General features: G+C 40.1%; 1 protein-coding gene and 1 pseudogene across 2 annotated transcripts in view; one reads left to right on the top strand and one right to left on the bottom strand.

The window, feature by feature from the left end:
• Positions 1 to 21,876, top strand: part of LOC138007221 (uncharacterized) — a 32,108-nt gene extending 10,232 nt beyond the window's left edge. For both annotated transcript variants that reach the window (XM_068854008.1, XM_068854009.1), the window contains 20 exons: positions 493 to 608; positions 2,904 to 3,001; positions 3,749 to 3,861; positions 5,034 to 5,112; positions 5,948 to 6,003; positions 6,136 to 6,258; positions 6,397 to 6,473; positions 6,584 to 6,729; positions 8,891 to 8,987; positions 9,493 to 9,715; positions 10,093 to 10,207; positions 11,664 to 11,812; positions 12,768 to 12,844; positions 13,397 to 13,550; positions 14,153 to 14,274; positions 15,837 to 15,922; positions 17,006 to 17,115; positions 19,644 to 19,775; positions 20,778 to 20,955; positions 21,606 to 21,876. In XM_068854008.1, the coding sequence (XP_068710109.1) occupies positions 493 to 608; positions 2,904 to 3,001; positions 3,749 to 3,861; positions 5,034 to 5,112; positions 5,948 to 6,003; positions 6,136 to 6,258; positions 6,397 to 6,473; positions 6,584 to 6,729; positions 8,891 to 8,987; positions 9,493 to 9,715; positions 10,093 to 10,207; positions 11,664 to 11,812; positions 12,768 to 12,844; positions 13,397 to 13,550; positions 14,153 to 14,274; positions 15,837 to 15,922; positions 17,006 to 17,115; positions 19,644 to 19,775; positions 20,778 to 20,955; positions 21,606 to 21,847 (2,493 nt within the window). In that variant the 3' untranslated portion in view covers positions 21,848 to 21,876. The remainder of the gene's footprint in view (positions 1 to 492; positions 609 to 2,903; positions 3,002 to 3,748; positions 3,862 to 5,033; positions 5,113 to 5,947; positions 6,004 to 6,135; positions 6,259 to 6,396; positions 6,474 to 6,583; positions 6,730 to 8,890; positions 8,988 to 9,492; positions 9,716 to 10,092; positions 10,208 to 11,663; positions 11,813 to 12,767; positions 12,845 to 13,396; positions 13,551 to 14,152; positions 14,275 to 15,836; positions 15,923 to 17,005; positions 17,116 to 19,643; positions 19,776 to 20,777; positions 20,956 to 21,605) is intronic.
• A 2,828-nt stretch (positions 21,877 to 24,704) lies between these two features.
• LOC138005463 (piggyBac transposable element-derived protein 4-like) lies at positions 24,705 to 26,988 on the bottom strand (annotated as a pseudogene).
• Positions 26,989 to 27,500: the final 512 nt, after the last annotated feature.

Below are 27,500 nucleotides of genomic sequence, written 5' to 3'. Positions count from 1 at the left end.
TACCGGTATATAAACCTTGTTGTTACATCTATAGACGTACATACTAAGGCTATTTAACCCATTGACTCTTGGGGGTTCTCCAATGACAAGTAAAACTCGTCTGGCATTAAACAGACTGAGTAAAATTCTAAGTATGACCGGTTTAGGTTGGTTCAAGGGTGAAAGGGTTTAAGTTAATGACAGCACGTACGTATTTTGAACGAGCTTTTTGCATGTAGCTCACTAGACGCTCGGTGGGTAAGTAAACGATTGATGGATTGATTGATTGACATAGCATTTTATAGTGCGTCTTCATGTTTAAGATTCTCATGGTTATGTCATGCAGATCCATAAAATGAATTTGGAAAAACATGGAGCATAACATATATAGCACAGTCCCTTGATTTCAGTTTTTCAGAGGTACCTTAAATTTTTGGAAGTTTTATTTGATAAGAACTTAAAATCTCAGACCATTATTTTTTCAAAGTCTCTTGTTGCATTCTCTTGTTACAGAATATGGAATATGTTTTATACGTAAGCTATCCAATAGTTGGTGAGTTGACACTCTCTGCTGTAGCAGGAAATCTGTTCAGCTGGCCTGTAGCACCTTTCTTTTGCTCTTTATTTGGGTAGGTACTATTTTTGACATAATTATGTTTACAGGGCTGCAACTTAAATTTCAAGTTGTTGTTTATGAGCGGTTAAGCTAATTGTCAATGGACAGCCCAGAAAAGTATTTTAGGTAACTACAATCCTGGTCAAAAGACTTTGGTACACTTGTTGAATTAGGCCGAAAAGTAGAGAATTACTGCATGCTTCCATCGTTATATGAGCAACGCATGCTCTTTTTTCACTGCCTTTTTCGCGTCCCCTGTTCTCCCCAGCCAATGCTGAAAAATTTCTGTGATTGATGAACTACTCTTGACTTCGGACACCGTGAAAAATCAACATTGTAATTGAGGGGAGGGTGGAAAGTGGGAATTGTCCCAACAGCTTTGACGAGGATTGTCTAAGAAAAGAATTTCTTGATAATTGGTCTCAAGGCTGGCTAGGTTCATTGAATCTCATTAGAGAAGTGTCTGAAATAGTAAAGCAATATATTGCACTGGTGTAGAGGTGGTGTAAAGAAGGATTGTGAAAATGGTGGGTTGCGTTAGCAGTCAACAGTTCTCCACCATTTAACGGAAGATATTTAGGTATAGAAATTACCTTTAAAAGAGACTAACCAAAATCATAATTAACTCTTTCTTTTCTATTCATACAAGCACCTTTTGGCTTTAAAGGATTACCGGATGTGTATTTTACAACAGTGCTCCCTCTAGAAACATCAAAAGAGCTAATTAAATGTTACATTATTATTATTATTCAATACTGGAGCACTGTTGAAAAATGCATTAAATAAAGGTGGCTCAAACCAGTTTTAACACTTGAAAGAAACATTCTTATTAGAAGGATTGACACTACAACACTTTATTACTTAACATCAATGTTATAGTACCATATCAAACACTAATTATTGCTGAAAAAAATTTGGTCATTTTTGTGACGTAAAAAATTACCGTGGCAACGGGAAAGCCATGCAAAAACACCCCATAGTTTGGCTTTAGTTGCTTATGTCTCAAAAACGAACGAGGTGACCCCCATTTTTTTATTTCTGAAATGTAATCAGAATGCCAGAATAAACCTTTCTGCAAAGTTTTAAAAAATTCTGTGGAGCGATTCAGAGCTACCTTAAATAATTGAAAATTTAAGGTGGCTCTGAATCCTTTCCACATAATTTTTTTAAACTTTGCAGAGAGTTTCATCTTGGCTTTCTGATCACTTTTGTGCAATCAAAAATTGGGGTCACAGAGTTCGTTTTTCAGATGTGAGCAAGTAAAGCGAAAATATAGGGTGTTTTTGCAGGGCTTTACTGTTGCCATTTTACATCACAAAAATGACTGCATCTTGTTCAGCAATAATTGATGTCTTACCTGTTACCATAACATTGCTGTTACGTGATAATTACATTGTAGTGTTTTAATAACAAGGTCTCTTAAAATTGTTGAAACTGGTTTGAGCCACCTTAAGCGGTTTTTTGTTCAGAAATGAATGCCAATTAACAATCAGTGCAAAGTGTATTAACACAACACGCCATATATTCTGGCACCTACATCAAAAGCACAAGCAGAAAATGTGTTTTTAGGAGTGAGCACTGTGACCGAGCACTGTTGCGGATTTGTCGACAACAGCTTGGGTGACGCACAGACCATTCTATTTTGCGCAGCAAATTTGGCAAAGCAAAATCTACAGAGACATGAATGTGCCTCTTTACCTACCATTTTTTATTGTCTGTGCTATTTGTTGTCTTTCAGACTGTCCAACCATCCCGATTTTGTTGAGATTACCACTATTTTGATTGAAAATCCCGACCAACATGTGATTGGGACAGGAAAAATCCAGATTTTGACATCCGTTCTGATATTTTTCTAAAACTGTCATAGTACTTACATTGCAAGAACAGGAAATAGAGTACACTTCACTCTGATATCCTGATGAAATAAAAAAATGGCAAGAAATAAAATGTAAGCAAGTATTGTACACTCTGGCGATGTAGTCGTGTCTGCCATCTCGGGAATTGTACCAGCAGTTTTGACCAGGATTGTATGTAGCCCTTTAGGTAACTTGTAAATAATTTTGGAAGCTCTGGAATGGAGCCAAGTTCAATTGAATTTATCATCTCCAAAATTACAACATGTATGGTACCCCATAAAGAAATTAGTAAATAATAAATTCCATATTTGATATATGGTAAGATTACACTTACTGGTAAGGTCAAGTTTTGCATGACATTTTTTGGTAAGAATCTAGATCTTTTTAACTGTACCAGTTTTGTGCACAAAAGTTTTAATGTACATGTACAATGTATATTTTTTATATTTCAGGTTTCTTTTTCTTCAAATTTTTTACCCTCCCAGTAGATCTTCTTTTTGTTATCACACTATTGTTCATCAGGCTGGAGAGAAAAGCCGGCCTCCTGAAGGTGAGTTAATGACATCCAGCTGATACGATGATGGTCGATATGTAGTGGTTCAATTTATTTCTTAGTTTAAAAATAATTTTCAAAGCAGTTCAGTTTGGATTTTTCTTTGTCTAATATTCATCGTCATAATCTGAAACAAAGGAAAATCAAAATTGAACTGGTTTGAAAAAAACATTGAACCAGGAACAAATTTGAACTGCAGCAGATGTTCCCTAAGATGAAATTAGAGAAAAGCTAAGGCAGTTTGGAACCCAGTTGGTTCTTTTGGTGTGTTTATTTTCCAAAATTTTTTCGTTTTAGATACACTTCAGTAGCATCATCCATGAGCTTCCTCTTGCCAACATCCCTGTAGTGTGTCCTTTATAACTATCGCTGTTTTTTATAGTTACATGTAAGAGTTTAAGTGTTTCCCTTTTTCCATCCACAAGGGACATACAGTATATCATCCAATGTACCTCCTGCTTGCTTACATATATTTGCATGGAAACTCAGATTATACAAAGGCCACATCACAAGAGCTTTTCCACATTATGTGTTTTCCCATTTCATGTCCTGCCTTGTACAAGAATAAGGGCTTTCTATTACTTTCACAGATCTATGCAGTTATTTGAACTGATGACCATTTAGCATAAAGACTAGAAGCAGTAAAAAATTTATTTGCTTGTAGGAAAAATTCACTTGTCATACACATGATAAAAGATTTTCAGCCTCCAGAGAACTAAGTATACTTCTCTTTTCCCTTTGTAGGTTTTATTTTGAGCAGCCTTGAAAAGACTTTATTATTGTTTAATCTTGTGACTGTTCCTAGTTCTATGTTCATTGTTATAAACTTTTGGGGCTTCTTACATTTTCTGACTTGGGTGAGTAGACTTATATTATACCTTGAGATGAGTGACTTTATTAACCCATTCACACCTTTATTGCATCCATTTAGTAATAACTCAGGTGATCCTTGCAATCTTATTGGCTCTCAGCAGTTCAATTTATTTTGGTCTGAAATCACACTTGTGATTTCAAATCGAACTTGAGCTGCACGCTGGTTTGAATTTGAAATCTCACACATGATTTTAGACCAAATTGCACTCCACTCAGTTCAATTATCATTATAAAGCACCTCCAATCGATGAGTAAAATCGTCTGGCATTAGTCATCTGGAGTAAAATCTTTAATTCGCACTCAGGTGGGGAAGGGTTTAATTAAACTTAGTCTAGTAATAGAGCGGTTTTCAATTGAGTGTCAAAAGTATTGGTTTATGATTACTTCACTCAGTGATTGGTTCAACTTCTTGCGCCACTTTTTCAACCAATCAGAAGTGAAACCCAAACCAATCGTGGCTCGTGTGTGCACATTTTGCAGCACTTTGTGTCGACTATGTGTAATTGCTTCGAGTTTTTTATTGGCTTACTAGATTGTCTCCGTCCTTTTTGGATTGGCCAAAGTAATTACTTTGGTTTTGGTTTGCAACACTCAATTGAAACTCGCTCTAATATATTTTAGTATAAATACACAGGTGATTATACAAAATCGCACGCTCTCATTGGCTCGCTATCTCGGATTATCAGCTGATAATCACCTTGACGGACAAAATGGCTGCCAGTAGTCGTTTTGCCACGGTAAATGAAGATGATTTTCGGGTTGAAATGTTTTTCTTTTCTTCTCACTTTTGAAATAATCACCTGTGTATTTTTACTAAAACAATTATTAGCCTCAGGCTCAGTGATTATCAGTGAATATTCACCAATAATCACTTCGCCTTCAGCGAATAATTGTTAAATAATATATTGTTTTTTTTCATGATAAATTTATTATCTTTCCCACAAACGTTGCTGCTGAAGTGTATAAATGGATACCAGTGTTATCCTCATAAGGTTTAGCCAGTGCAATGGACCATTGTCCCTTGCAGAGGGGACAGCTAATACTTAGATTTGATATACAATATGCCAGGGTATCCATGTTAATCACTTGCATAAGCTCTACATGTACATACTTGCATTGTACTGTAATTAATTCCCAAACGATATTGCTTTGGCAGGTTAAACTGCTTTTGTGTGGCATTCTGTCTGTTTTTTTCTGTACATGTTTGGACATCAGAGAAGAAATGGAGTTTTTGGGTGAGTCAAGTGTGGGGCAGTTTAATAACTTGCTATACGTCCAAGGCTAATAATTGATTGGCTCTCTTACTATGAAAACCACCGATCTGTGGAATGGGCCTGAATTACTGAGTAACTGCCCCGCCCACTTTCGCTTGCGAGATGTTGTGTTCGATGTAACCTGTGATCATGACCTAACTCCCTACTTATCATCTTGCAGAAATGCTACTTTTCAGGACAGGGAAATTTTCTTACACTCGAAGTAACAGCAAGTCCATGGTTGCACTTGCAATCTCTTCACTGGATAAGAAAAACTTTAACTGCAGACAGTACTGTTTCGGCCTTGTGGGCCTCATCATTGCAGTGCTGATGTCTAAGATGGAGGTTAAGCTTGTAAAGCAACCCCAAATGTGTCCCACACAAGTGGTACATCTGAGCCATGCCAGAGTGCTCAAACTATCGAGATAGTGAGCATGTGCAATTGCTAGCGGCAATGACTCATCCCAGTAGAGTGCTCAATTTGGACATGAAAGCAAAGCTTTGTAATGCCAAAGAGCTATATCGAACTGCATATCTAAAAACTTTATCCGTTTTTCCTCGGGACTCATTATTTTAAAAACGTATCTTTCCATTGTTGAGATTGTTCCGGTACACCTTGATGGCTAAAGCTGGCTTCTGCTCACACCTTGGGAAAGAAATTTCATCAAAATGTTTAACTGAAGTGGGTGGGGCAGTCACTCATAATTCGGGGGCCCATTCCACAGATCGGTGGTTTTCGTAATATAAAATTCTTCCAGTTCGTTTGCTAATGGTATGATTTTGTGGCTCTAATCTCTGTGGTTTTTGCATCCTTTAGAATTCTCCAAAGAAAATGTAACCAGAGTGAAAATAGGAAGTGGAGTTGGTAGTGTGGTGAGTAAAGTTAGTGCTTGACGTTCATGCAAGAACAATCTTCATGAGAGTAGTCATATCGTGTGGCGTCTATGCGAAAACTGTCGTATTCAGGTACACATACATATATTATCTTATTACACTATCTTTTAGGTACTTTTGTGCGTAATATTGGTGTGGTCTGGTTCTGTTGCTGTTCACGTGTTACCTGTTATGATTGCAAATGTTGTTTGTGGCGTGCTTATTTGGATCACAAGTGGCAAAGAAAAGTGGAAGGTTAGTTTTTTGCTTCAAATATAGGACAAAAAATCAACTCATGTATTTTAATTTCTGCATTTCAAAAATATGAATAATTTTATATTTTCTGTCATTCAACAGTCATCTTTATTTTGCTGCACTGTGCTTGAATTGCAGATGTATCATAGTGTTTTGTATACTGTCCTTACCATTCTGTCATTACTTTGGCTGTTCTTCATACCATGGTCGCTATCGTATCCTTTGAGCTAGCTGGTAGTGTTAAAAATATTATGAACACTAACTTTGTGTCATTATTGGTACTAAGTCGACACATTGGCATGCGATACACCTTGACAAGCGATAGGTATCAGTTCCAGTTGTTCTCCTTACCCTTGTGGGTAGTAAATGTTCTTATTGGTCTCGTCAGCTGTCTTTCAGTTATATGTGTGTATAAATCTTCTGGGGCTGACAGTGAATGGCTGAACGTTCTTTTGGTGATCCACTCAGTAGGTAGGAAGCAGTGCATGCATATATGTTCAAGGGGCTCAATATTCATTTATCTATTCATACTTTTTAATTTTTGATTCCCTCCCGTCCGAGAAAAATCCAAAAGTCATTAAATTTGCATGCAAGCAGTATTTTCTCTGTACAGTATTTTGCCCTATTTCTCGGACACCCCCATTTCCGGACACTTAGACCTTACTATTCTGTATTTCGTTCTGATAACGAAACAAATCCGAATGATACGTTCCAAAGACTTATTTGACTAGTCTGTTTGCGTTAGTTTTTTTCGTAACCAAGCCACGCCCCATTTAGGTGGGAATATGAAAGTTTTCGTTGTGGTAAGTAAAATCTGTCTCTGATCAAATTCGCTTTTTATCCCTCGTGGAAGTATTTCTTTTCAATCAAGCGGTCTGTTTTCCCAAAATACGGGATAGGTTGAATTTTTTCGACATAAGTTAAGCTAAAAGGACTACGTTTTTGAGCATATAAGAATTTTCCGTTTGCAGTTTCGTATCTCCGAGCAAGACTACTAGAGACTACTTTGGCGAGGTGTGCTCAATTCCAGACACCTAACGGTTGCAAAGAGTACGGTCAGCGCCTTGAAGGAAATGGCCGAGAAAAGTGTTCTTCAAATAAAGATTCATTCGAAAATACTGTTGTTGTCCAACCCAGGGTGCTTTCCATTATGCCTGACCATCAGGTCGGAGACCAGTGGAACTAACCAAGGAAAAATGGAACGACATATTTTTCATCAAAAGTCAATATCCAACCGGACCGAAGCGTTCCATTCACGTTTCGACCGAAATTTAGGTTACATCACGGTGAAATGGGACTGGAAACGAGAATTTTTGTTAATGGATCGGCACGTTTCGGTCGGACTGGACCGACGGGTCAAAGAGGACCACCTCCACGGTCGGACCGCACCGAAACGGACCTTTCCATTTGACTTCAGCCCGAAACTTCATTTACTTCTTTTTCACTTTCGTATGATGTATTTTGTAATGATCGAGGATAGTATTTATCTCGTAACGATCGTCCGGAATTAGGGCACCGCCATTACAAAGAAACCAAAGAGCTTCACGTAGTGAAACTTTACGCCCTAGGTACCAGCGGTGGAAGCTACAATTGTGGCTAAATTTTTGCTGGTTAGTGCTGTTTTGCGCTAAGAAATTACGGTTTTTCAAAAAGTGTTCGAAAACAAGGCAACTAACAGTACTTGTAGTTGTTGAAACAGAAACCAAGAAGGAAATGGCAATAAAGTCATCCAAATTAGGTTAAGAAAGGTATTTTTATCCCTACTCGATAAAGGAAGGTGATGAGTTACATGTAGGTGTGCCCACGTTTGCCCACGCGAACTTCGTCAACATGGCTGCCATGTTCTTCTTCTCCAGCGACAAATTGGAAGATTGGGGGAGGGGGGAGAGGGGAGAGGGGGAGAACGTAAAATGAAAATGTTAAAAGGATACAAAACTGCGATAGTACTCCCTCAAAGACTAGCACTGCTCTCAGTGAGAGTCCGGCAACACAGCCCCCACCCCCTTTAGGTTAAACGCGACAAAGTGGAAGCCACAACGTGTGACCCTTGTCGGCTTCCGTACTGTAGGAAGGTTTTACGTCTGCCTTAAGCTTCTTTTGAGTTTCAGTGTTAGGACATGTCATAATAGTAGTAGTGGTAGTGGTAGTGGTAGTGGTAGTGGTAGTGGTAGTGGTAGTGGTAGGAGTAGTAGTAGGAGTGGTAGTGGTAGTGGTAGTGGTAGGAGTGGGAGTGGGAGTGGGAGTGGGAGTGGTAGTGGTAGTGGTAGTGATAGTGGTAGTGGTGGGAGTGGGAGTGGGAGTGGTAGTGGTAGTGGTAGGAGTAGGAGTGGTAGTGGTATTGGTAGTGGTAGTGGTAGTGGTAGGAGTAGGAGTAGGAGTGGTAGTGGTAGTGGTAGTGGTAGGAGTGGGAGTGGTAGTGGTAGTGGTGGGAGTGGGAGTGGGAGTGGGAGTGGGAGTGGTAGTGGTAGTGGTAGTGGTAGTGGTAGTGGTAGTGGTAGTGGTAGTGGTAGTGGTAGTGGTAGTGGTAGGAGTAGGAGTAGTAGTAGTAGTAGTAGTAGTAATAATAATAATAGCAACAACAACAATTTTGACATTTTAAGCATCTTAATTAAATTAGTTGCTCTATTCGTAGGGTTTGTGCTTTGTGAACATGTCCTGGCTGTGGAAAAACTATATCCTGTGTATTTTCTCGTGTTAACCATGCTCCTCACTTGCTACATGTGCGGAAGGTAACGACTATATTATCCTTAGCACGAGTAACCTTGGTTTAAACGGTTCCCGTTATATTTGTTATCTCGGTGCTTTCGTGTCTGGGGAAAGGAGATGATTCTTTTTTTGCCAATGCATTAGATATTTGAAATTGTGCACTTCCCAGCTTGATTTTTTTAGTGAAATGCTGTGCTTTAATATTGTTGCTCAATTTGAAACTTGTACATTGCCATTGCGTTAAACCAAGAAATTTGCACAAATCCTGGAGAGTTAACCCAGCCAGCTCTCAATGTTGTTTGCACCGGAGCTACTTTCCAAGACAAGAACAACAATGCGCACTTGCAGCAACAACAGTTTGCCCTTGCTTCAAGTTTTGAAGTAAAAAACATTATTTAAATAAGTGTGAAAGGTCAGGAGTTTCGTATTCTTTGATGAAGGTCTGGAGAATGCAGCAGTCAATTTGGCTGACATTGGCAAACTCTTTTGCTTCTTTCTTTTGTCAGTGGTTTCTTATTTCCTTTTCAGGTTGTACAATGCAGGCAAGCTTCATTTGCAATCTGTGTCACTGTGTATCGCCATTCATGGCTCCAAGATACCTCTTTGTCTATCATTGATTCTCCCGTATCAACCCACTGCCTCTGTGTTGCTTCCCAGTCTGCTGCTAGTGTCTCCTGCTGTTCTCATGTTCTTATTCACTTTTGTTGTATGCAAGGTTATCCAAGCGCCTGGAGATCTTTCAAGAAATGAGGTGAATTTTGCCGGAACATCGTCAAATCCATTCCGTAATGCTGGACCGACCATATTTCCATGGCTCCAGAAAACACAACAGTAATGAAGTCGAACTACAATTTGCAGCATTCAACCCCTTGCTTGATTTTTGCATTGGAAGGGTATTGGTGCTGGCACAGTATTTTGAAGTTGTATTCCAAACTATTTAGTGCATGATTAAGTCACTAAACAAACAATTATTTTGGGGTCTCTACCGTTTATGGACATCTTTAAGCCATGTTCTTTCAAGGCTATTTCCTTTGCCGTTTGGTTTTCATAACATTTTAAGGAGAAACGGTTAGCGGTTCGTCGCCATAATAATTATCACTTGCACCTATTAAAACCCCATTTTTTTAGGCTCTAACACTCTACATAGCGTTAGTAATTGCAACAGTCGCTGCATACGATGTTCTCATTCTTCCACTTTGGTTTATGATGACACACAGAATCCCTTCATCTGCTGATATTGCTGGTGAGTCCGTCTCAAGCATTTGTATGTGTAATCCTGATACTTAACTATGGCTTCCATTCTGTTGTTATAATGTCGCTATCCGGATTGAAGGTACTAGAAACAGAGGTACATTGGAACGTTATTGTTAAACGTTGTCCGGCCCCCTCGCGAGGGAGTAAACGTTAACACATATCCATTACATTAAAAGGGAAACAAGCCTTGCCTACTTGGAAGTATAAAAAAACATGCATGTTAGATATCAGCGTCTGAAAGACCAGCTTTTCAGAATAATCTTACATCCAATTCACAAATTTATCTTCGGGACTTTCAGGCGGAATGCTGATCTCTGTTCCCACCTCTGAAGGTGTGTAGAAGAAAAAAAATTACCCGAAACAAAACAAAGAAAGAGTGAAAACAACCGATACGATTTCAAGAAACCAGAGGTTTTTTGTGCGGAGCCTTGAACACACTTGATTGACTCTGTGCTACAAAAACGCAGTTTTTAACTAGTAATGTGGCTGCAGATCTCTGATCTCCATACGTTCTGTAATGACTTAGGGTGCGTTTGATTGACCCTATTCCGGAATAAGAATACGTGGAGTGATGATTTAAAACGGTATGTCTGGCGTCTGAAGCAACAAAAACAACAAAGATATTGAGCGCTTACCATTTGAATGGAATTTTTGGTGATTCCGGAGAGAATTCAAATGGAACGGTTCATCTCGGTGGAATGTTTTCGGAAAAAAGGTAATACCTTTCGAGGTATTCCCTTTTTCTCGCTTTGACTGGAACGCCCGGAATTTTCTGTACCATTTGTCCACAATTACAAGTGCCAGAGAGAATAGACCGTTTCAGATGTTTTTCAACCCGAACAACCCGTTTTTCTGGCAAATGATACAGCACATTCCCATTTTCTTTTTCTAAGTACAGAACATGCAGTACCATTTGTCGAAACATTCTCACCGAAAATTTCATTCAAATGGTAAGCGCTCATGATTAAAATAGCATTTTAGCAGGTATTTGACAATTTTACGTGAATCTCCGTAAAAACGAAGGATTCCTAACTCTATTCCATGTATTCTTATTCCGAAATGTGGTCAATCGACCGCACCCTTAAGTGACTTTGTAATTTGTTTTTCCTTGCTGTGGGGAGAAGTAGTAGAAATCGCAATGAACTGAATGATTGTAAGCGAGAATCATCCAAAAATTGTGGATTGTGCATGGTACGCCCATCCATTAATTTATTTTTGGATTGTGGATGGTACGCCCATTTATTAATTTAGAGTTTTAAAGTAAAGGCAGTTGGGTTTATTTTACATATGCATGTAAATGTATGAAAGCAAACTGTTATGTAAAAAAGCTTCCTTCTTCGACTCCCTTCGAAGAAAAGGTGCGATTTCGAGAATTGCACCTACGCGAAGGCTCGGCCTTTAACTGAACAGTTTTCACACATTGTATGTTTTGTTTATATTTCCAGCTGCTGTAGTGTTTATCTGGGGAGCTCTATTTTTGAAACTTTCCTACCAACACTTTTTGCATAAATTGGTCCTCAAGAGACTCAATATTCTTTTTCTCTGCGCGAGTGTTTTGTTGGAGATTCTTCAACCAGATTTCAATCTGTACAGGGTATGTTGGTGAAATTCTATGCCCTCAATGTGAATTACGTTCAAAAACGTATTTGCGTATCCTAAGCATACAAGCGGTACCGAAGTTGCCAGGGTTTTCCCTTCTAGGCCCTCTTCCTCGAAGTGCGGTTAGCGTCGCACCGTTGAATCGGTTTTTAGTAATCTTGGTGTAATTGAGAGAAGAAGAAGAGAGAGCACATTTGTATATAGGACAAAAATTCCAACTGCTCTCAGGAAACCATTTCAACGGGAAAAATCATCGTAGTTAATTCAACTTAAGTTCCTCGTAACACGGGAACTAGCACGACTCTAAAAAGTCAGCCAAGTTCACAGCTTTTACTATCACACCTATAATAGGTTTTAGAAGATACGACGTAAGTGGCCATAATCACTCGCTTACATACGCTTTGATATTAGGTCTCACTTGAGATGTAACCATTGGACTTATGTGACGCCCGTGTACTTGGTTAGAGAAGGACAGACGAAGATAAGCTGTGGAGAATCGAGAGCAGCACTATACCCAGCACTATACCATCATTCGTTCTTTCGAACCAAAAGTTCGATTGTAGTGCGGGTTGTCTTTCCTTCTACTCAGTAATATAATGTATTTTAAGCCGGCAACACAAGGTTAACTAAGTATTTGTTGATCAACAAATATTGAACTGTCTCATGTCACGTAGAATGCTGAAATAGGTCTTTCACTGTGTTGAATGTAAGATGCTGAACAACGTTGAACGAAAATGGAGAAAAGCTCTATTCCGTATACGACAAGTTGCAATCAGTCATTTTTGCACCAATTTGAACCGTATGTGATCAGCTTTGCGTGAGAAGGTGGGTCCATGAACTAAAACAAAGTCAAAGTATTAAAACACCACGCCGACCTTAGCTTGATTTAAAATCATTCCAGATTATCAGAATTATTTAGATTCTTTTAATTTCGTGTTTGTCTCTCCTAGATACTTCAAGCCTTAGTCGTGTATATGGTGTCCTTATTCTATCCAGTGTTCAACACAGAAAAACTTTTATTATCAGAGTAAGTCCACGAGATCGTAAATGTTGCAGTCCCCTTGTATGTCGAAAGATCTTGAAAATAAGCTGAATGAAATAAGAATGTGTTAAGTTAAATGTGTTCACAAGGAGGCCGGAAGATCCCAAGAATGTTGTGGATCTATTTTAAGCGCTATACATTTTCCTCTTCCTTTTAATAAGAGAAGTGTTGTAACGAGAGGTAAAAACTTGAACCGGCGACCAGTATTGCATGTGCAGATTATATGAATAATATTGTGCAAACGAGGCTTGGTGGTTAATATTTAAGCATATGGCGTCATCATGCATAAGGCCTATTAATTGAGTAGGCTAAAGACACAAACATTTTCTAGGATTAAAACAAAAGAAGAATTTTGCCATTTTATGGCTCTTAACCCTGACCGAAATTTCTGATTGTACGAACAGACAAATAATTGCTTCGCCTTGTAGAATCTTCCTCCCTTTACGTAAACAGCTCCAACATGTTCATTTAACGTTCCGTTGAGCCCAGGGGAGCAGCGACTCATTGCAATGCTGTCCATTCTTTGTCTAATTTCAGGTCCATTGTTCTTCCTTGGCTTATTCTTATTGCTCTGTTAACATTGATAGCAGTGCTTACTAAGGTCATAAACCTGGAGCTGTGCTCGTGGTCGCAGAGAGTGGCTATCGCTGTTTTGATTGGTCTTACCCCTGGGTTACAAGCTTCTGCTGTGGTGAGAATGGAAGGGTAATCAATTTTGCTGAGCCTGCTGGTTTGCCATGTAGAAGCCATTACAATGAAGAACAGTGCGGGTAGTTAAACAAGCGGTAGCGCCTTAAAAACTTCGTTCAGCGTTCTTGAATCAGTCGGGGAAATGGAAAAAGGTTTCTATATTCAGGGAAATATCTCAGAAGTAATTCAGTGAACTCTCCAAAGATAGGGTACTTGTTAGAAATGGCTTCCCCATGGCAAAAGCTATGTTCTCGGCAAGGTTTGGATTCCATCTTGGTGACAGAAGTGATTTTTGATGACGAGGATCACGTCTGTCTCTCACAAAACGAATTTGAATCCGTGATGTGAGCCATTTGTAAGTCTTGATTACCGGTACGTTTGGTCACCAGTTTGTCATATTTTAACGTTGAACTATTTTGCAGACAACAAATTGGACGCCAAGATGCTTATTTTTTTTAATCAAGTATCTATTTGATGTCCCAGTGCGCATGCAATTTTCTTTGCAGTTTGGCGGTTTTTGTGATCGCCAGCTGCAAATGATGCATTAAACCGGCTTACTCTTTGTACCTGTTTGTTCCTCAGTTTCTTCTTGACTCATTGTAGATGGTTCCTGTGTTTCGCCCACCTCTGTTTTGTCTTCTCTTTGGAATTTCATCTTCTGTTACCTTGCATTTGCTGGTGGTATCTTGGAAACCAGTTTTTGGAGAGGAAGCTGTTAAGCTAAGGTAACTTGCAGTGCAGTTTGTATTGTGGATGACAGTAAATTTTGTCTTCCTCAGATTTTACAGAATGTTTAGCTTATCTTGAAACACGAGGCCTTTCGTGCGCATTTCACATCAGTCAAGTAACACTATAAAGAAATTTTTGTGTCATTGGGCTCGATTAAATGTGACGTGACAAAGGCAAAACACTTTGGAGGTTTTACGCTACCATGATCAGTGACTACGAAACCAAAGGAAATGTTTGCATTAGAGCAGACGTTCTTTCCCGAATTGGTAGTTTGTTTCAACATTATCCACCACGTTGGACAAAAACTGCTCCATACTAAAACCTCCAACAACAAACAAACGGCATCATATGCCTGTATCCACCACGGGAACTGGGCTGGTGCAGTGATAAGATCACTCGCCTCCCACCAATGTGGCCCGTGTTCGAACCCCAGACTTGGCGTCACATGTGGGCTGAGGTAGTTGGTTCTCTTCGCTGCTCCAAGCGGTTTACCTCAGGGTATTACAGTTTTCCCCTCTCCTAAAATATCAACTTATCAAATCGAAAGTGGTTCAGCGTTGTCTGTACTCTTATTGACAACGATATTCGTCATCACAGTGGTCGAAATGTTGTGGACTCACTCGGCTGTGCCTCGTGAGTCCACAGCGCTGAACCACTTTCGATTTGTTTTTTACCATGATATTCAACACCAAAGAAAGTGTTTATTTCAGAGCGTGAACAAAATCATGACACAAAGAAAGAGCAATCGTTGTCTATAACTTTCTCGCAATATGATTAGTTTATTTCCCAAAATGAGCTTTCCTGATTGGCTATTACATTGCGTGACAAATTGACGCGAGCATGACGCGAGCAGATTTGTCTAGCCTCTTACCGACAACGGCAAATTAGCCAATCAGATTGCGAGATTACAAGTCTAGTGTCGCCAATTAGTGCCCCATCGCTAAAAGACTTCAAAACTAATCGTTTGGAAATCATCACTTTCATCGTAAGCCGTAGTGACAATTTTTCATCAGCTTTGTGTTGACAGGCGCGGTTGAACTCTCACCCCATGCCACATTTTTAATTATATAATAACCCAAGTTATTCTTGCGTTTTGATTGGTTCTTGCCTATGATCTATTAGAGGACGTCACCATCAGCTTTTATGCGAATGAAGTCTATTCTTTATTATATAAAACAAATAGATTCCATGTTGTCGTGCGTCTGTTCAGTAATAGTGAGCTTACGCAACAGGACGGCTGGAAGATCGTAAGATCGGGAATGCACAGTCTCGCGCGACATTTTTTCGCCATTCTGCCGTCCTGAGTCTTCCAGCCGTCCTGTTGCGTAAACTCGCTAATATATCACAGAAGACGTCAAAATGTGGTAACAACACCACCCGGTTTTTGTTCTTACCACATTTTGACGTGATCTATGATCGATCTATCACTGAACAGACGCACGGCAACATGGAATCTATTTGTTAAATAGAAAATTATTTGACGGAAGCATACAACACAAAACAAAATATTTTTGATCTATATTCAATCCACTAGCCTTTTTCTCCTATTGCATTCTAGCTTACCCTACGTGCTGCTTGGAAGCTCCCTTCTGGCTTGTCTCATTTCAGAGTCTCTTACTTCCATTGGTCCTAGTTCGCATAAAGGTACATTGAGGAAACGTTCACTGAGCCTCAATAGTCAAGAGCAAAGTTTATATAATTGAAAGGACTTTCATTGCTGTCGAGGTAGAACGGACGCGGACTCGAGTTTTCATTGCAAGAACTGTTATTTCAGCAGAGGAAAATGATTTCCGTCAGATTAAGGACGGTGCCTACTAATTCAAAGGTATTTTTGCGCGGTTTACTGGAGATGCGGGAAAAGGAGATCTTAACAAGTGTTATTGAAATCCAAAAAGAAAATTGGGGGTAACCACGCATTTTTTAAAAATAATTAGTCAACAATATTTTTAAAAAGCATTAAAATACAAAGCAATGCATGGCATTCTTTTCCAAATTGAAGCTTCACTATCTCTGAAAAATGCATGGTTACCCCCAATTTTCTTTTTGGATACCAAGAGCACTTGTTGAGTTCTGCTTTTTCCGCATAGTCTTGAACCGCGCAAAAATATCCCTGTATTAATAAGCACCACCCATAGGGAATCCGAGTATCTCGAGATGCGCAGAGCGTATGCGCAATAACAATAGTAGGCACCGTCCTTAAGGCGCGTTAGCAACGAGAGCCAAACCGTGCGAGTAAATTTGCTGTTTGCCTAAACTTAATGAAACCCAATTAATTTAGCTCATCTCTTAACTGTTAACCAAAGTTAGTGAGCGAGAACGAAGAAGAGAGACATAAGCTTAGAAAAGAAGATTTCTTTTTCTTGTGACAATCTCCATATTTATCGATGGTGACTCGGGGTTACTCGGAAAAATCTGAGTGTCCCCCTGCCCGAGTCGAACCTAAGACCTTCCGATTAGTAGTTCGTATACTCGACGTCTGATCTCAACTAGTAAACGGAAGGTCGTCGGTTACCCCGAGTTACCATCGATAGAGTAAATCCGTTCATTTCATTCACCGTGGTTAAGAAAAAAAAAATAAAACATCTCGTACAGAACAATCGTGAATCGCTATGTCGTTTTTTTTTTACCCTTCCTGTAACTTAAGTCACTATCTTTGTGACTAATATTGTTTGCAACCAACGTTGCTACCACACTTCCTCAATCTCTGCTGTCTGTTTTTTTTTTCAGGTTCAAACAAATCGTCCCCAGGTTCTCCCAGTTTATTGTATCACCTTTGTCTTCACCTTGTCCTTGGATTCGGGATGAAAAGACACTCGGTCCCTCAGAAAGAAAGCTTGGTAATTAGTCTAAAAGCTGAAATCGTTATAAATGGGATGTGCAGGAATATTTCTGTTTCGTGGATCGCCAAGAATCCCAGTGCTCCCAAAGGGAGACAAGCCCATGTCTTCTCGATTCAAATTCGGATTTTTTACCACAGGGAGAGAAAAACGTTGAAGGTTTAGGTCTTGCAGGTTTCCATTTAAGTAGTGGTAGAGTGTTCGAACTGGCAATCGAATGGTGTTAGGTTTGGCTTTTGCCAGGAGTGTATGGTTTATGTAAGGAGTATGCTAGCGTCACAACCGATAAGTTAATCCGACTTTGATGAAATGGTATATGAAATGAATCATATGAGCTGCGGATATGAAATCAAATGAAGCTATGATCTTCGCAGTTATGAACGCAATTTTTACAATTGCGTAGAGAAGCCTGAAAAATTTAGGACTTCAACGGGGTTTGAACCCGTAACCTCGCGATTCCGGTGCGATGCTCTAACCAACTGAGCTATGAAGCCACTGACGTTGGGAGCTGGTCATTTGTGGGTTCTAATGGTCCCGTGAGGAATGAATCAATGATGAAATGGTATATGAAATGAATCATATGAACTGCGGATATGAAATCAAATGAAGCTATGATCTTCGCAGTTATGAACGAAGGTCACGGGTTCAAACCCCGTTGAAGTCCTGAATTTTTCAGGCTTCTCTACGCAATTGTGAAAATTGCTTTCATAACTGCGAAGATCATAGCTTCATTTGATTTCATATCCGCAGTTCATATGATTCATTTCATAGACCATTTCATCATTGATTCATTCCTCACGGGACCATTAGAACCCACAAATGACCAGCTCCCAATGTCAGTGGCTTCATAGCTCAGTTGGTTAGAGCATCGCACCGGAATCGCGAGGTTACGGGTTCAAACCCCGTTGAAGTCCTGAATTTTTCAGGCTTCTCTACGCAATTGTAAAAATTGCGTTCATAACTGCGAAGATCATAGCTTCATTTGATAATCCGACTTTGTTCACTTACCGGGTTTAAGATTTCTCTTGTTTCCTATTCATTCGTTTCTCTCATTTCTGATTCCCTTCCCTTTTCACGGGAACACGGGAACGTCAGTGCAATAAATGTTGCAATTGCAACATAATTGTTAAGGTGGCTCAAACCAGTTTTAACACTTTCAAGAGACCTTGTTATTAGAAGAATTCACACTACAACACTTATCACTTAACAGCAATGTTGTGATACCATGTAAAACATCAACTATTGCTGAACAAGATGCAGTCATTTTTGTGACGTAACAAGTTACCATGGCAACAGGAAAGCATCGCAAAAACACCCTATATTTGGCTTTACTTGCTTATATCTGAAAAACTAACTCGGTGACCCCAATTTTTTATTGTACAAAAGTGATCAGCAGGCTAAGATAAAACTATCTATCCATTATTTAAGGTGGCTCTGAATCCGTGCCACATCATTTGCCTAAACTTTACAGAAAGTTTCATTCTGACATGCTGATTACATTTCAGAAATAGAAAATGGGGGTCATCGAGTTCGTTTTTGAGATATGAGCAGCTAAAGCCAAAATATGGGGTATTTTTGCAGGGCTTTCCTGTTGCCACGGTAACATCTGACGTCGCAAAAATGACCGAATCTTTTTCAGCAATAATTGGTGTTTGATATGGTACCATAACAATGCTGTTAAGTTACAAAGTGTTGTAGCGTCAATCCTTCTAATAAAAACGTTTCTTTCAAGTGTTGAAACTGGTTTGAGCTACCTGAAAGTGGTACTACGACCAAAAAAACAATTCTTTTTTTTCTTTGGATTTCAAAACTATGTTAACTAAACACTAACTGAGAAAAGTTTTAAGTTCTGGTTTTAAAAAGACACCTGTTTATTTTAACTGGAATTCTCTTTTTTATTGGTCCGCCATTACTAACTTTAAAATCTTGAGAGAGCTGGGTCGAGGAGAAAATGACGTCAAAGACTCATTAGTTTAAGAATGCAATGCGTGTGTACGCGGCCGAATTAATATGCAGCACGGGAGTTTCGGGCTTTCAGACTTTTAAACCCGTGTTTTGCATATGTAATAAATTGCGTTTACACGCTGAAATTTTAAGCTAGTGAGTAAATGACGTCATTTACTCTAGATCCAACCCTCTGAGGTCCAATCGGCCAGTTTTGAACGTGAGTAATGGCGGACCGTGAAATCCAAAACTTACACTCAAAATAAACAGCCTTTGGATAAAACTCAACGCTCAAAATTTTTCCAGTTAGGTGTTAAGCAAACACGCTTTCAAAATCTGAAGAAAAAAAGGAAATGATTTTTTGATCATAGTACCACTTTAAAGTCAATTTCATTATTTACAGTTTCCCATTTACTATCCCATAGTAACATAAATGACTCAAAAACAAATTGTTTGAGTCAGAAGCCTTTGAAAAAAAGTCTGTCGGTTCTCATTTGATGTTTAGCAAATATCTTTTCCATCACTGATTTCCTTCATTTTTGTTGTGGAGTGATCCTTTCCTTTCTATTTTTTTGTCTGTACAGGAAGAAACGAAAGCGAGCAAATTGCCATCCGGTCTCGTTCTCCAGAGCTACTCATTTTTCTCCAATATTTCTTTATTGACTTCGTTTGTGTTGGCTCTTCTGTGTTCGCCTTCCGACTACTGGGAATTGTGGGTAGGTAGTTCGCATTGTAACCTTAGAGATGTCTTAAATGTTTCAATTTTCCCTAAAGTCCTGTGTTAACCATGAAGTAGTGCCTTTAGCTGACCGAGTGTCATCACCAGGATCAAGAATTCCAAAATTAGTCCTAGCAGGAGCCCCTTACCCGGACCTTCCATGTGTATTGTAGCCTTGAATCAACCCTGTCCCGTAGTCTTTTTATTTTAGAACTACTATATTTTGACGTATGTGACGTGTGTGACTGAGAACATACGTGAAGTGGTGCACGTACGTATGTGACGTAATAAATGGGTGACCATAGGTCTCGTATGATTGGCTATCATTGTGAAAACACCCTCTTAAGCCCCCCTTTGAGCTCCTTCTGATGCGGGAAAGGGTTGACTCGGAGGGTTATAATGGAAGATGGAGGGTAATCGGCTCCTGGGGCCCGTTTCTCGAAAGTCCCGAAACTTTACGGGCCATTTTCGGGTGTCACAATTCCCTCTGTATCTCAAGAACAGAGAGGATTTAAGTCACCTAACTTCACAGTCAGTTTTCTTTTTGTTACTTTGAAAACATGGTAAAAGATCGGCTTTCCAAAACAAGCGTTTGGCAGTTTCACAAATGGCTTTTCGGGCCCGAAAAGTTTACGGGACTTTCGAGAAACGGGCCCCTGGTCCTAGATCTTCGATTGGAGGGTTTAAAGTCTCTAAGGAAAAATGCGTCACCTCTCACAAACTATTACAAGAGTGTATTTAAACTCAGTCATCATCATCATTGGTTACACTCTCTCCGTCGCGTTAGCTGCTGCTCTTCCGGTCTGGTTGGCCACGTGGGCTTGAGGGTAAAAATTCTGTTTAGTCTTTTGCATGATTATTTGTCCAGTCGTCATCTTCTTTGACGGCAAACCCATGCGTTCGGCAATATCCGAAGTACTTGTATTTATTGTGCACGGTATATAACAAAGCAGACACTTCAAAGTCTGTACTAAAGAGGTAATAAATGTCTTATTTGTAGATGACCTGCGCTATATTGTCATTGCTGTTTCTGAGACCAGAAGGAATTCCTTACATCCGGGGTGCTCGATTTCAATACTCTCCTGCTTTACCAGCAGCAGTTGCTTTGGCGCTGTGTATGTACCCCAGGACTGTAATTGACGCGTTGCCCGTACAGAGCTCTTGGCTGTCGATATTAGGTAAGAGGAAGTTGATTTAACCCAACAATGGTAAGCCTTAAACCAAAGAACCCGGTTTGAGAATTTATAGCCCCGAAGGTATCGCGAAAAGACTATTTTTAGCCGTTCAAGCCACGTGTCTCACTGATTCAAGACCGACTTTTGAAACATGTAACCGCGTCTACCGACTGCTCCTGGGTCGCTTTAGTGGAAACCTAAGAAGAGAAGGCAATGCATTTGCTTTCAGCAAATGATCAGAACATAGGTATCTAGTCGTTCGGAAACAGTCAAGATACGTTCGTGTTCTACAAAATTTCCTTCACGTTATTTGGGAGAAATGGACACCTGTACAGTAGTGTATGGTTGGAATGAAACTAGCATACGATGGAGGCTAATAATGGGAAAAAGTATCCCCCCTTTCAGCCTCCATTCTTTGCTAACTCCTGTGCAACCGCCAGAATAGGAACGTGGCCTTCGGGGAATGAGTTCAAGCCACCATGTCATCTGACTTTCAGGAAGTAGGCTAAAACTGATCCATGTGGCAAATCTCCGCTCTTTTTGAAAAAACGTGATATGGACAATGCGTGTCATCACTTAATGAACGTGTATTTTTAGGGAGAGATAAGCTTAACAAATTGATTTAAACTCAGATCGATCTCTCGTGATTACAGGTTATGCTTTCGAGATGGCGATGCTTTTGTGCTCTTTACCGACTTACGTCATCTTGGTGAGGGCCTTGTGGCGTTTCGGTGAAATTTCATTGGTTGGCCAACAGTTGGTGATGTTTACCGCCCCGAGCAACCTGGCACTTCTGATCTACTCCAGCACACTCTCAGCTCGAATCTTAGGTTTTGTAGGAATTGGCGCTGTATATTGGTTATTTTATGATGTAAAAATTACTGTAAATAAATAGACGTTCATTTATTCCGTTGTTCATTCTAATAATAATAATAATAATAATAATAATAATAATAATAATAATAATAATGATAATAATAATAATCAAGTGCTCGGTAGGAGACAGGTGACTTGGTCCTGAAGCAGATGCCGAAGGAGGGGGTGAATAGGTACGCGGATTGGCGGATTTGGCTAAAAAAACTGCTCGGATTTTGAGGAGACATTTTGTGCATTGGCGGATTTTGAACGCTCAGCGGATCACGGATTTCTTCAATATTTCAGCGTGGATTATTAATTTTTTTTTTTGAAGTGTGGATCGCGGAAATAAACTTGGCGGTCTGTTTCAATTTTTTTTCTGCCTGACCTTAGAACTAGACTCATCGACATTTTTTCATATTCGAAAATGCAATTAAGGTGGACGTCAATCAAATGTTTCCATGACGAATCCAACTGCTGCTAAGAGAACATTAGAGTATCGTCATGGAAACATTTGACTGAAGTCCACCTAAATTGTACTTTCGAAATATGAAAAAGGTCGTTGACGGGCGCGTGTAACTGATAACCGGTGTAACACATCTTTGACCTTTAATGTCATCGGAATCCAGGAAACTCTAGGACCCCAGGATTTCGGCTTCAAGCCAGACAAAGAGCCAGTGTCCTCACCAGACCCTCACCACGTGTACCATCGGCACGGTCAACATGGAGGGTCAGGTCATTGAGGTCATTGAGACAAAGACCATCCATTTCGTCACATCTTTTTTACCGAGAAGGTGCCAAAGGCGATGACTTCCTTCATAAAAACAAGATTCTGTGCTGCGTCGATTCCAGCAACTACGCGAGCACGCGCATATGAAGCTGCAGTCAGACAGAGAACAAATCGGCCAAAGTTATCTACCAGAGGAATCTGGGTATCTCAGAGAGAGTGAATGTGTCTGGAGTGGCTGAAAGTCCTGGGGCGGAGTGTTTAGATGAGATGCCCGATTGTGACAGAGATGCTGGTGATGATGATGATGAGGTGACTGAATGTGACAGCAAACTCAGTGACGAGGAGGGGACGGAAACTGACGTTTCAGAACTCGATAGAGGGTCCACGTTCTTGTTAGGAACGACTACGCGATTTGGGCGCCAAGTGCGGATAAGCAGTAGGCTAATTTCATGACAGGTATTTCTTTAACGTCAGTTAAGGAGGCTCGAAAGGGTTTCAGCTGAGCGCGCGCGCGTAAGTCACACACTCAATTCGTAAGCTGCTTGCGTCAGCTCATGATTCAAATGGGTCACCGGAAATAAACAAATACCGCTAATTTCTCTCACCTTTCTCCTAATTCCGATATATATAGGGAATATCGATAGACATCTCCTATTAACGAAAACTACGAAAATTCTACACAAATGGTCACTTAAATCCGTTTGTGTTGGCCTGTAGCTCCACTCGCGCGCGGACTCGAATGAGTGGGTGACGCATGCGTAAATGCTGATCTTGTGACCCACTCATTTTTCCTGATTTTGCAACTTTAGTCTTTATATCTCTGCTTTCGGACAAGGTTGGCTTAGATTAATTTAAAGCGTTTGTCTTTCAAATTAAAAAAATTCTTTGGGTGAAAAAAAAAGTTAGAGACATTTCAAGAAAACTGATTTTTCCGAAAAACTGGCCTACAGATTTTGTTGAATTTTAAATATTTTAGAGAGTATTTCTAACATTATCTGGTGACGCCGAATGGGAAAATTTCACCGTCCCGTTTCTTCAAAAAAGACAACATATGTTGATTTTAAGGCTCAAAGAAATGCCTTAAATCGTTGCCATGGTAACGTTATTTTGGAGGAAAATATAATGTGAAAAATCTACGATGGCTACTTAATACCCTGGCCAAATTTCGTCTTGATATGATTACCCTAACTGTATGTAAGGACAGAATATGTTTATTTGTTTGGAAGAAGGAGAAACTATTTTGAGCCTCCTTAAGTTACTGAATGTTCTTAGATGCTCACTTCTCTAACAGTACTGCAGATTCGGATTTTTGTAAAAATATCTGCGGATCGGCGGATTTTGCGAAAAATTAGCACGGATCGACAGAGAAGACAATGCTATCATTGCACTCTGAACATTGCAAGGAACTTTAAAATTCTTGAACACTGATGGGGTGCAGGGATGGCGCCTGCGTGGTGAGAGCACTCGCCTCTCGCCAATGTGGCCCGGGTTCGATTCCCAGACTCGGCGTCATATGTAGGTTGAGTTTGTTGGTTCTCAACTCTGCACCGAGAGGTTTTCCCCGGGTGCTCCGGTTTCCCCTCTCCTCAAAAACCAACATTTGACTCGATTTGTGTTAATTGTTAATTTCAATTTACAGTGCCCCCAATTAGTGCTTCAGCGCTAGAACGACTAGACACTTAAATAAAGTTCCTTCCCTTTTTTCCTTTCCTTTTGAACAATTTCATAAGGAAGGCAAAGATGAACATTTAGATATACTTAAAGGCCGTATATATTATTAGGGATTTTTATTAGCATTTTTTGTTCGGGGTTTTTTTTACAACTATCTATGAGAAAGAAGATTTATGATTTTTAGATACATAGATGAATGGTTAGGATTTTTGCATTTAGAAACTTAGGATATACCGGTACTATTATGTAGGATAATTAATATCGATAGAGGATTGTAATTTCTTTTTAGGGATTAACTCTTCTCTTTCACAGTAAAACAGGCCAAAAATGACACTTTATATTTTTGTCTCTCGCCAGGTAATTACACAAGCAAGGAAAACTATACCTCAAATGAAAGAGAAAGGATAAGGCTACTACCAAAAAAAGTTTTGAGCACTTTAGAACACTTTAGAACACTTTATTCATAGGGTGCATAATTACAGTAGAAAAAACTGTACTCTCCCTTATGGTCCCAACAGATCACAGATGTTTCTCTGAATAAGCTCCTCCCTGTAGGACGCCAATGAGTAGTTGGCTGGTCGCTTAAGAGCTTCATTATCAGGGAACTTACGTTGTTGTTCCCTGAAAAGGATGAAACTGTTTACAACAGCCACATCAATAAGGTGGAAAAATAAGGTTTTGCACCACCTCATGCACTTCCGCTGTACATTGTGGGTGGCCAGGATCTGATCTGATCGATCCACTGCATTCATGTACTGATTGTACAAGTGGAAAACCTCAGGCTGTTGTACATCTGTGTTACTCCAGGTACCAGCGGCCTTTCTCTTCCGGCTCACCTGCATGTGTGGTCTCATTTGCATTGCCAGAGGTAGTAATCATTGACACTACCTTGTTGTCAACCCATTGCAATGCCAACACAGGTGCATCCCTCTCCCAACGCATAGCTCCTTTAGGCTTACCTTGCCCCACACCTTGCCATTCTTCAGACTTGCCGGGAAGTTCCTTCTGCTATCTATAACAGTACCAGTAACAAGGGTTCCACGATCAAACAAGAGCTTGGCAAGGGTCACAGACGAGTAAAAGTTATCAATAAACAAATGATACCCCTGGTCAAGATAGTTTTGCATTAGCGTCATAACAACATCATACCCAAGGCCATGCTTACTAACTTGCCGGCCTGCCTGCTTATCTATGTAGATATTGAAATCTTGAACATAGGCATTGGAGCTATCGGCGAATACCCATAACCTTATGCCCCACTTAGTGGGCTTATCCTTGATATATTGTCGGATGCCCGATTGGTGTCGGGACTTCACCATGCGTTCATCTATGGCGACATGTTGCCTCGGCTGGTACAAGACCCTGCATCTTGTTTTAAAATACCTAACAAGAGCTTCTACCTTGCGTAACTTGTTACCAGCAGGCTCGTTGAGGGGGTCCACGATACGCAGAAAAGCCATAAGGGCTGAAAACCGCACCCTGGACATGGGCTCGAGCCCATAGACCGTGGAACAAAGTAGCCGTGCTCCAATATTTCTGTACCTTCCCCACTAATTTTACTAACGGAAAATAAATCAAAACAGCAATGAGCCTCTGGATCTCCTCAGATGTTGTTTCCCGCCAGCTTCCATCCGGTCGGGTGTAACACTTATATCCCTCAGAAGCAATATGGATGTAAGCATAGGAGTTGGTATGCAAAACAATACTCTGAAACCATTTCCGTAGTAAAGAATAGCTGGAAAAAGTGTAAAGGTTTCACCATGCTATTCCTGAGGAGTGGAACCTCAAGGTGAATGCCCGGTGGTCGAGCAGGGGTGAACTGGGGCTGGGGATATTGAGGGGGATTACCTAAATCGGGGTCATCATAGAAGAGGAAAGGCGCCGCAGCACTTGCAGCTACCGGGGCCACCGCAGCATGAGCTGTAGGGCCTTTTCCCCGCTTGCCACCTCTTTCTTTCCCTTTTCCTTTCCGGGGGACTGGAGGAGATGCTGCGCAGGGTACGGTGCGAGGTGCAGCCCTAGTTGCTGCACGGGTAGAATAAAATGACCCCACAGAAACAAAAGAGGGCCCAGCAACAGAGCTCAGTGTAGGGGTAGCCACTGGAGATAATATCTGACCAACAGAGGCCACCAACTGCCCAGCAGATGTTGCTGCTGAAGTTGTAGAGGAGGTGGCAACTGGGTCAGTTACAGCTACACTTATCGTAGGAGTTGACTGCGCCCCAATGATAATCTCGTCGTCACTAAAAAGAAAAAAGTGACATGTTAGGAATTGTTAACAAATGAAACTGGAATAAATCACATCATAATCCGTCGGTTGAAATAAGATATAGCAAAAATATATTTCAACGATAACCTCTTTGACACCGAAAAGAAAAAATTTACATGTTACGAATTGTTAACAAATGAAAGCGAAATAAATCAACAAAAAATCTGTTGGTTGAATAAGTTTTTAGTAAAAATGTCATATTTCAATAACGGTAACACACGATCGAATTTGAATTTTGGAAGTATTTTTATCTCATTTTACTTTGCAGAAAGTGTGAATTTAAAACCATGACTTCAAATCAAAACGAACGAAATGCAAATTCTCTCTTCTCAGGCCAAAAGCAATGTTGCGTGCACGGAAAGAACAAAGAATCATATTTCTTCTCTTTATGAGGGGAAATGAGACATCGTAAAAATTCGAAAGCCACAAACCCGGCTAAAACGGATACAGTTTGCCCACAGGTAGCCCAAGCTCGATATATGAGCAGCTCTTTATATGATGACCTTTGCATTGTTACGTGACTCGAGCGATTTGCATATTTATAAGGATTTGTATGGGGAAAATAACGATTGTTTCTGTGACCTATGAAAATGTAGCGATTTAAATAAAAATCGTCTTACCTTACTTAAGTTGAGTGTTTTTTTCCCTCCTGTGTGGTCTTTGAGCCGATTTACGGCCATTCCTGTTAGTTTTAGAGGAACCGGTTTGCTCCCTCTATATACTTCCCAAGTAGGAAGAATATATAGAGGGAGCAAACAACTCACTGCCCAACTAGTGAATTCCACGGTACATTCTACGCTAAAAACCGATATCGCATGAATGACGAAGCCATGAGTACGATATCGGCTTTTGAGTGAAATTTACTTTGGAATTCACCAGTTTGGCAATGAATTTTTCTTGAACCGCTTGAGTGTTAAAAGAAAACAAGCACTCCCTCACCCAGTCAACTGTCAATAGCCAGCCAATAGGAATCACGCTAAAACTAGAAGCCATAAAAAAACTTTGTCAGTTCAAGGTCAAAAA

This window comes from Montipora foliosa, chromosome 6, assembly GCF_036669935.1.
Source record: "Montipora foliosa isolate CH-2021 chromosome 6, ASM3666993v2, whole genome shotgun sequence".
NCBI classification, from domain to species: Eukaryota; Metazoa; Cnidaria; class Anthozoa; order Scleractinia; family Acroporidae; genus Montipora; species Montipora foliosa.
Note: the sequence above shows the minus strand (reverse complement) of the source record. Positions and strands in the feature narration are given on the sequence as shown.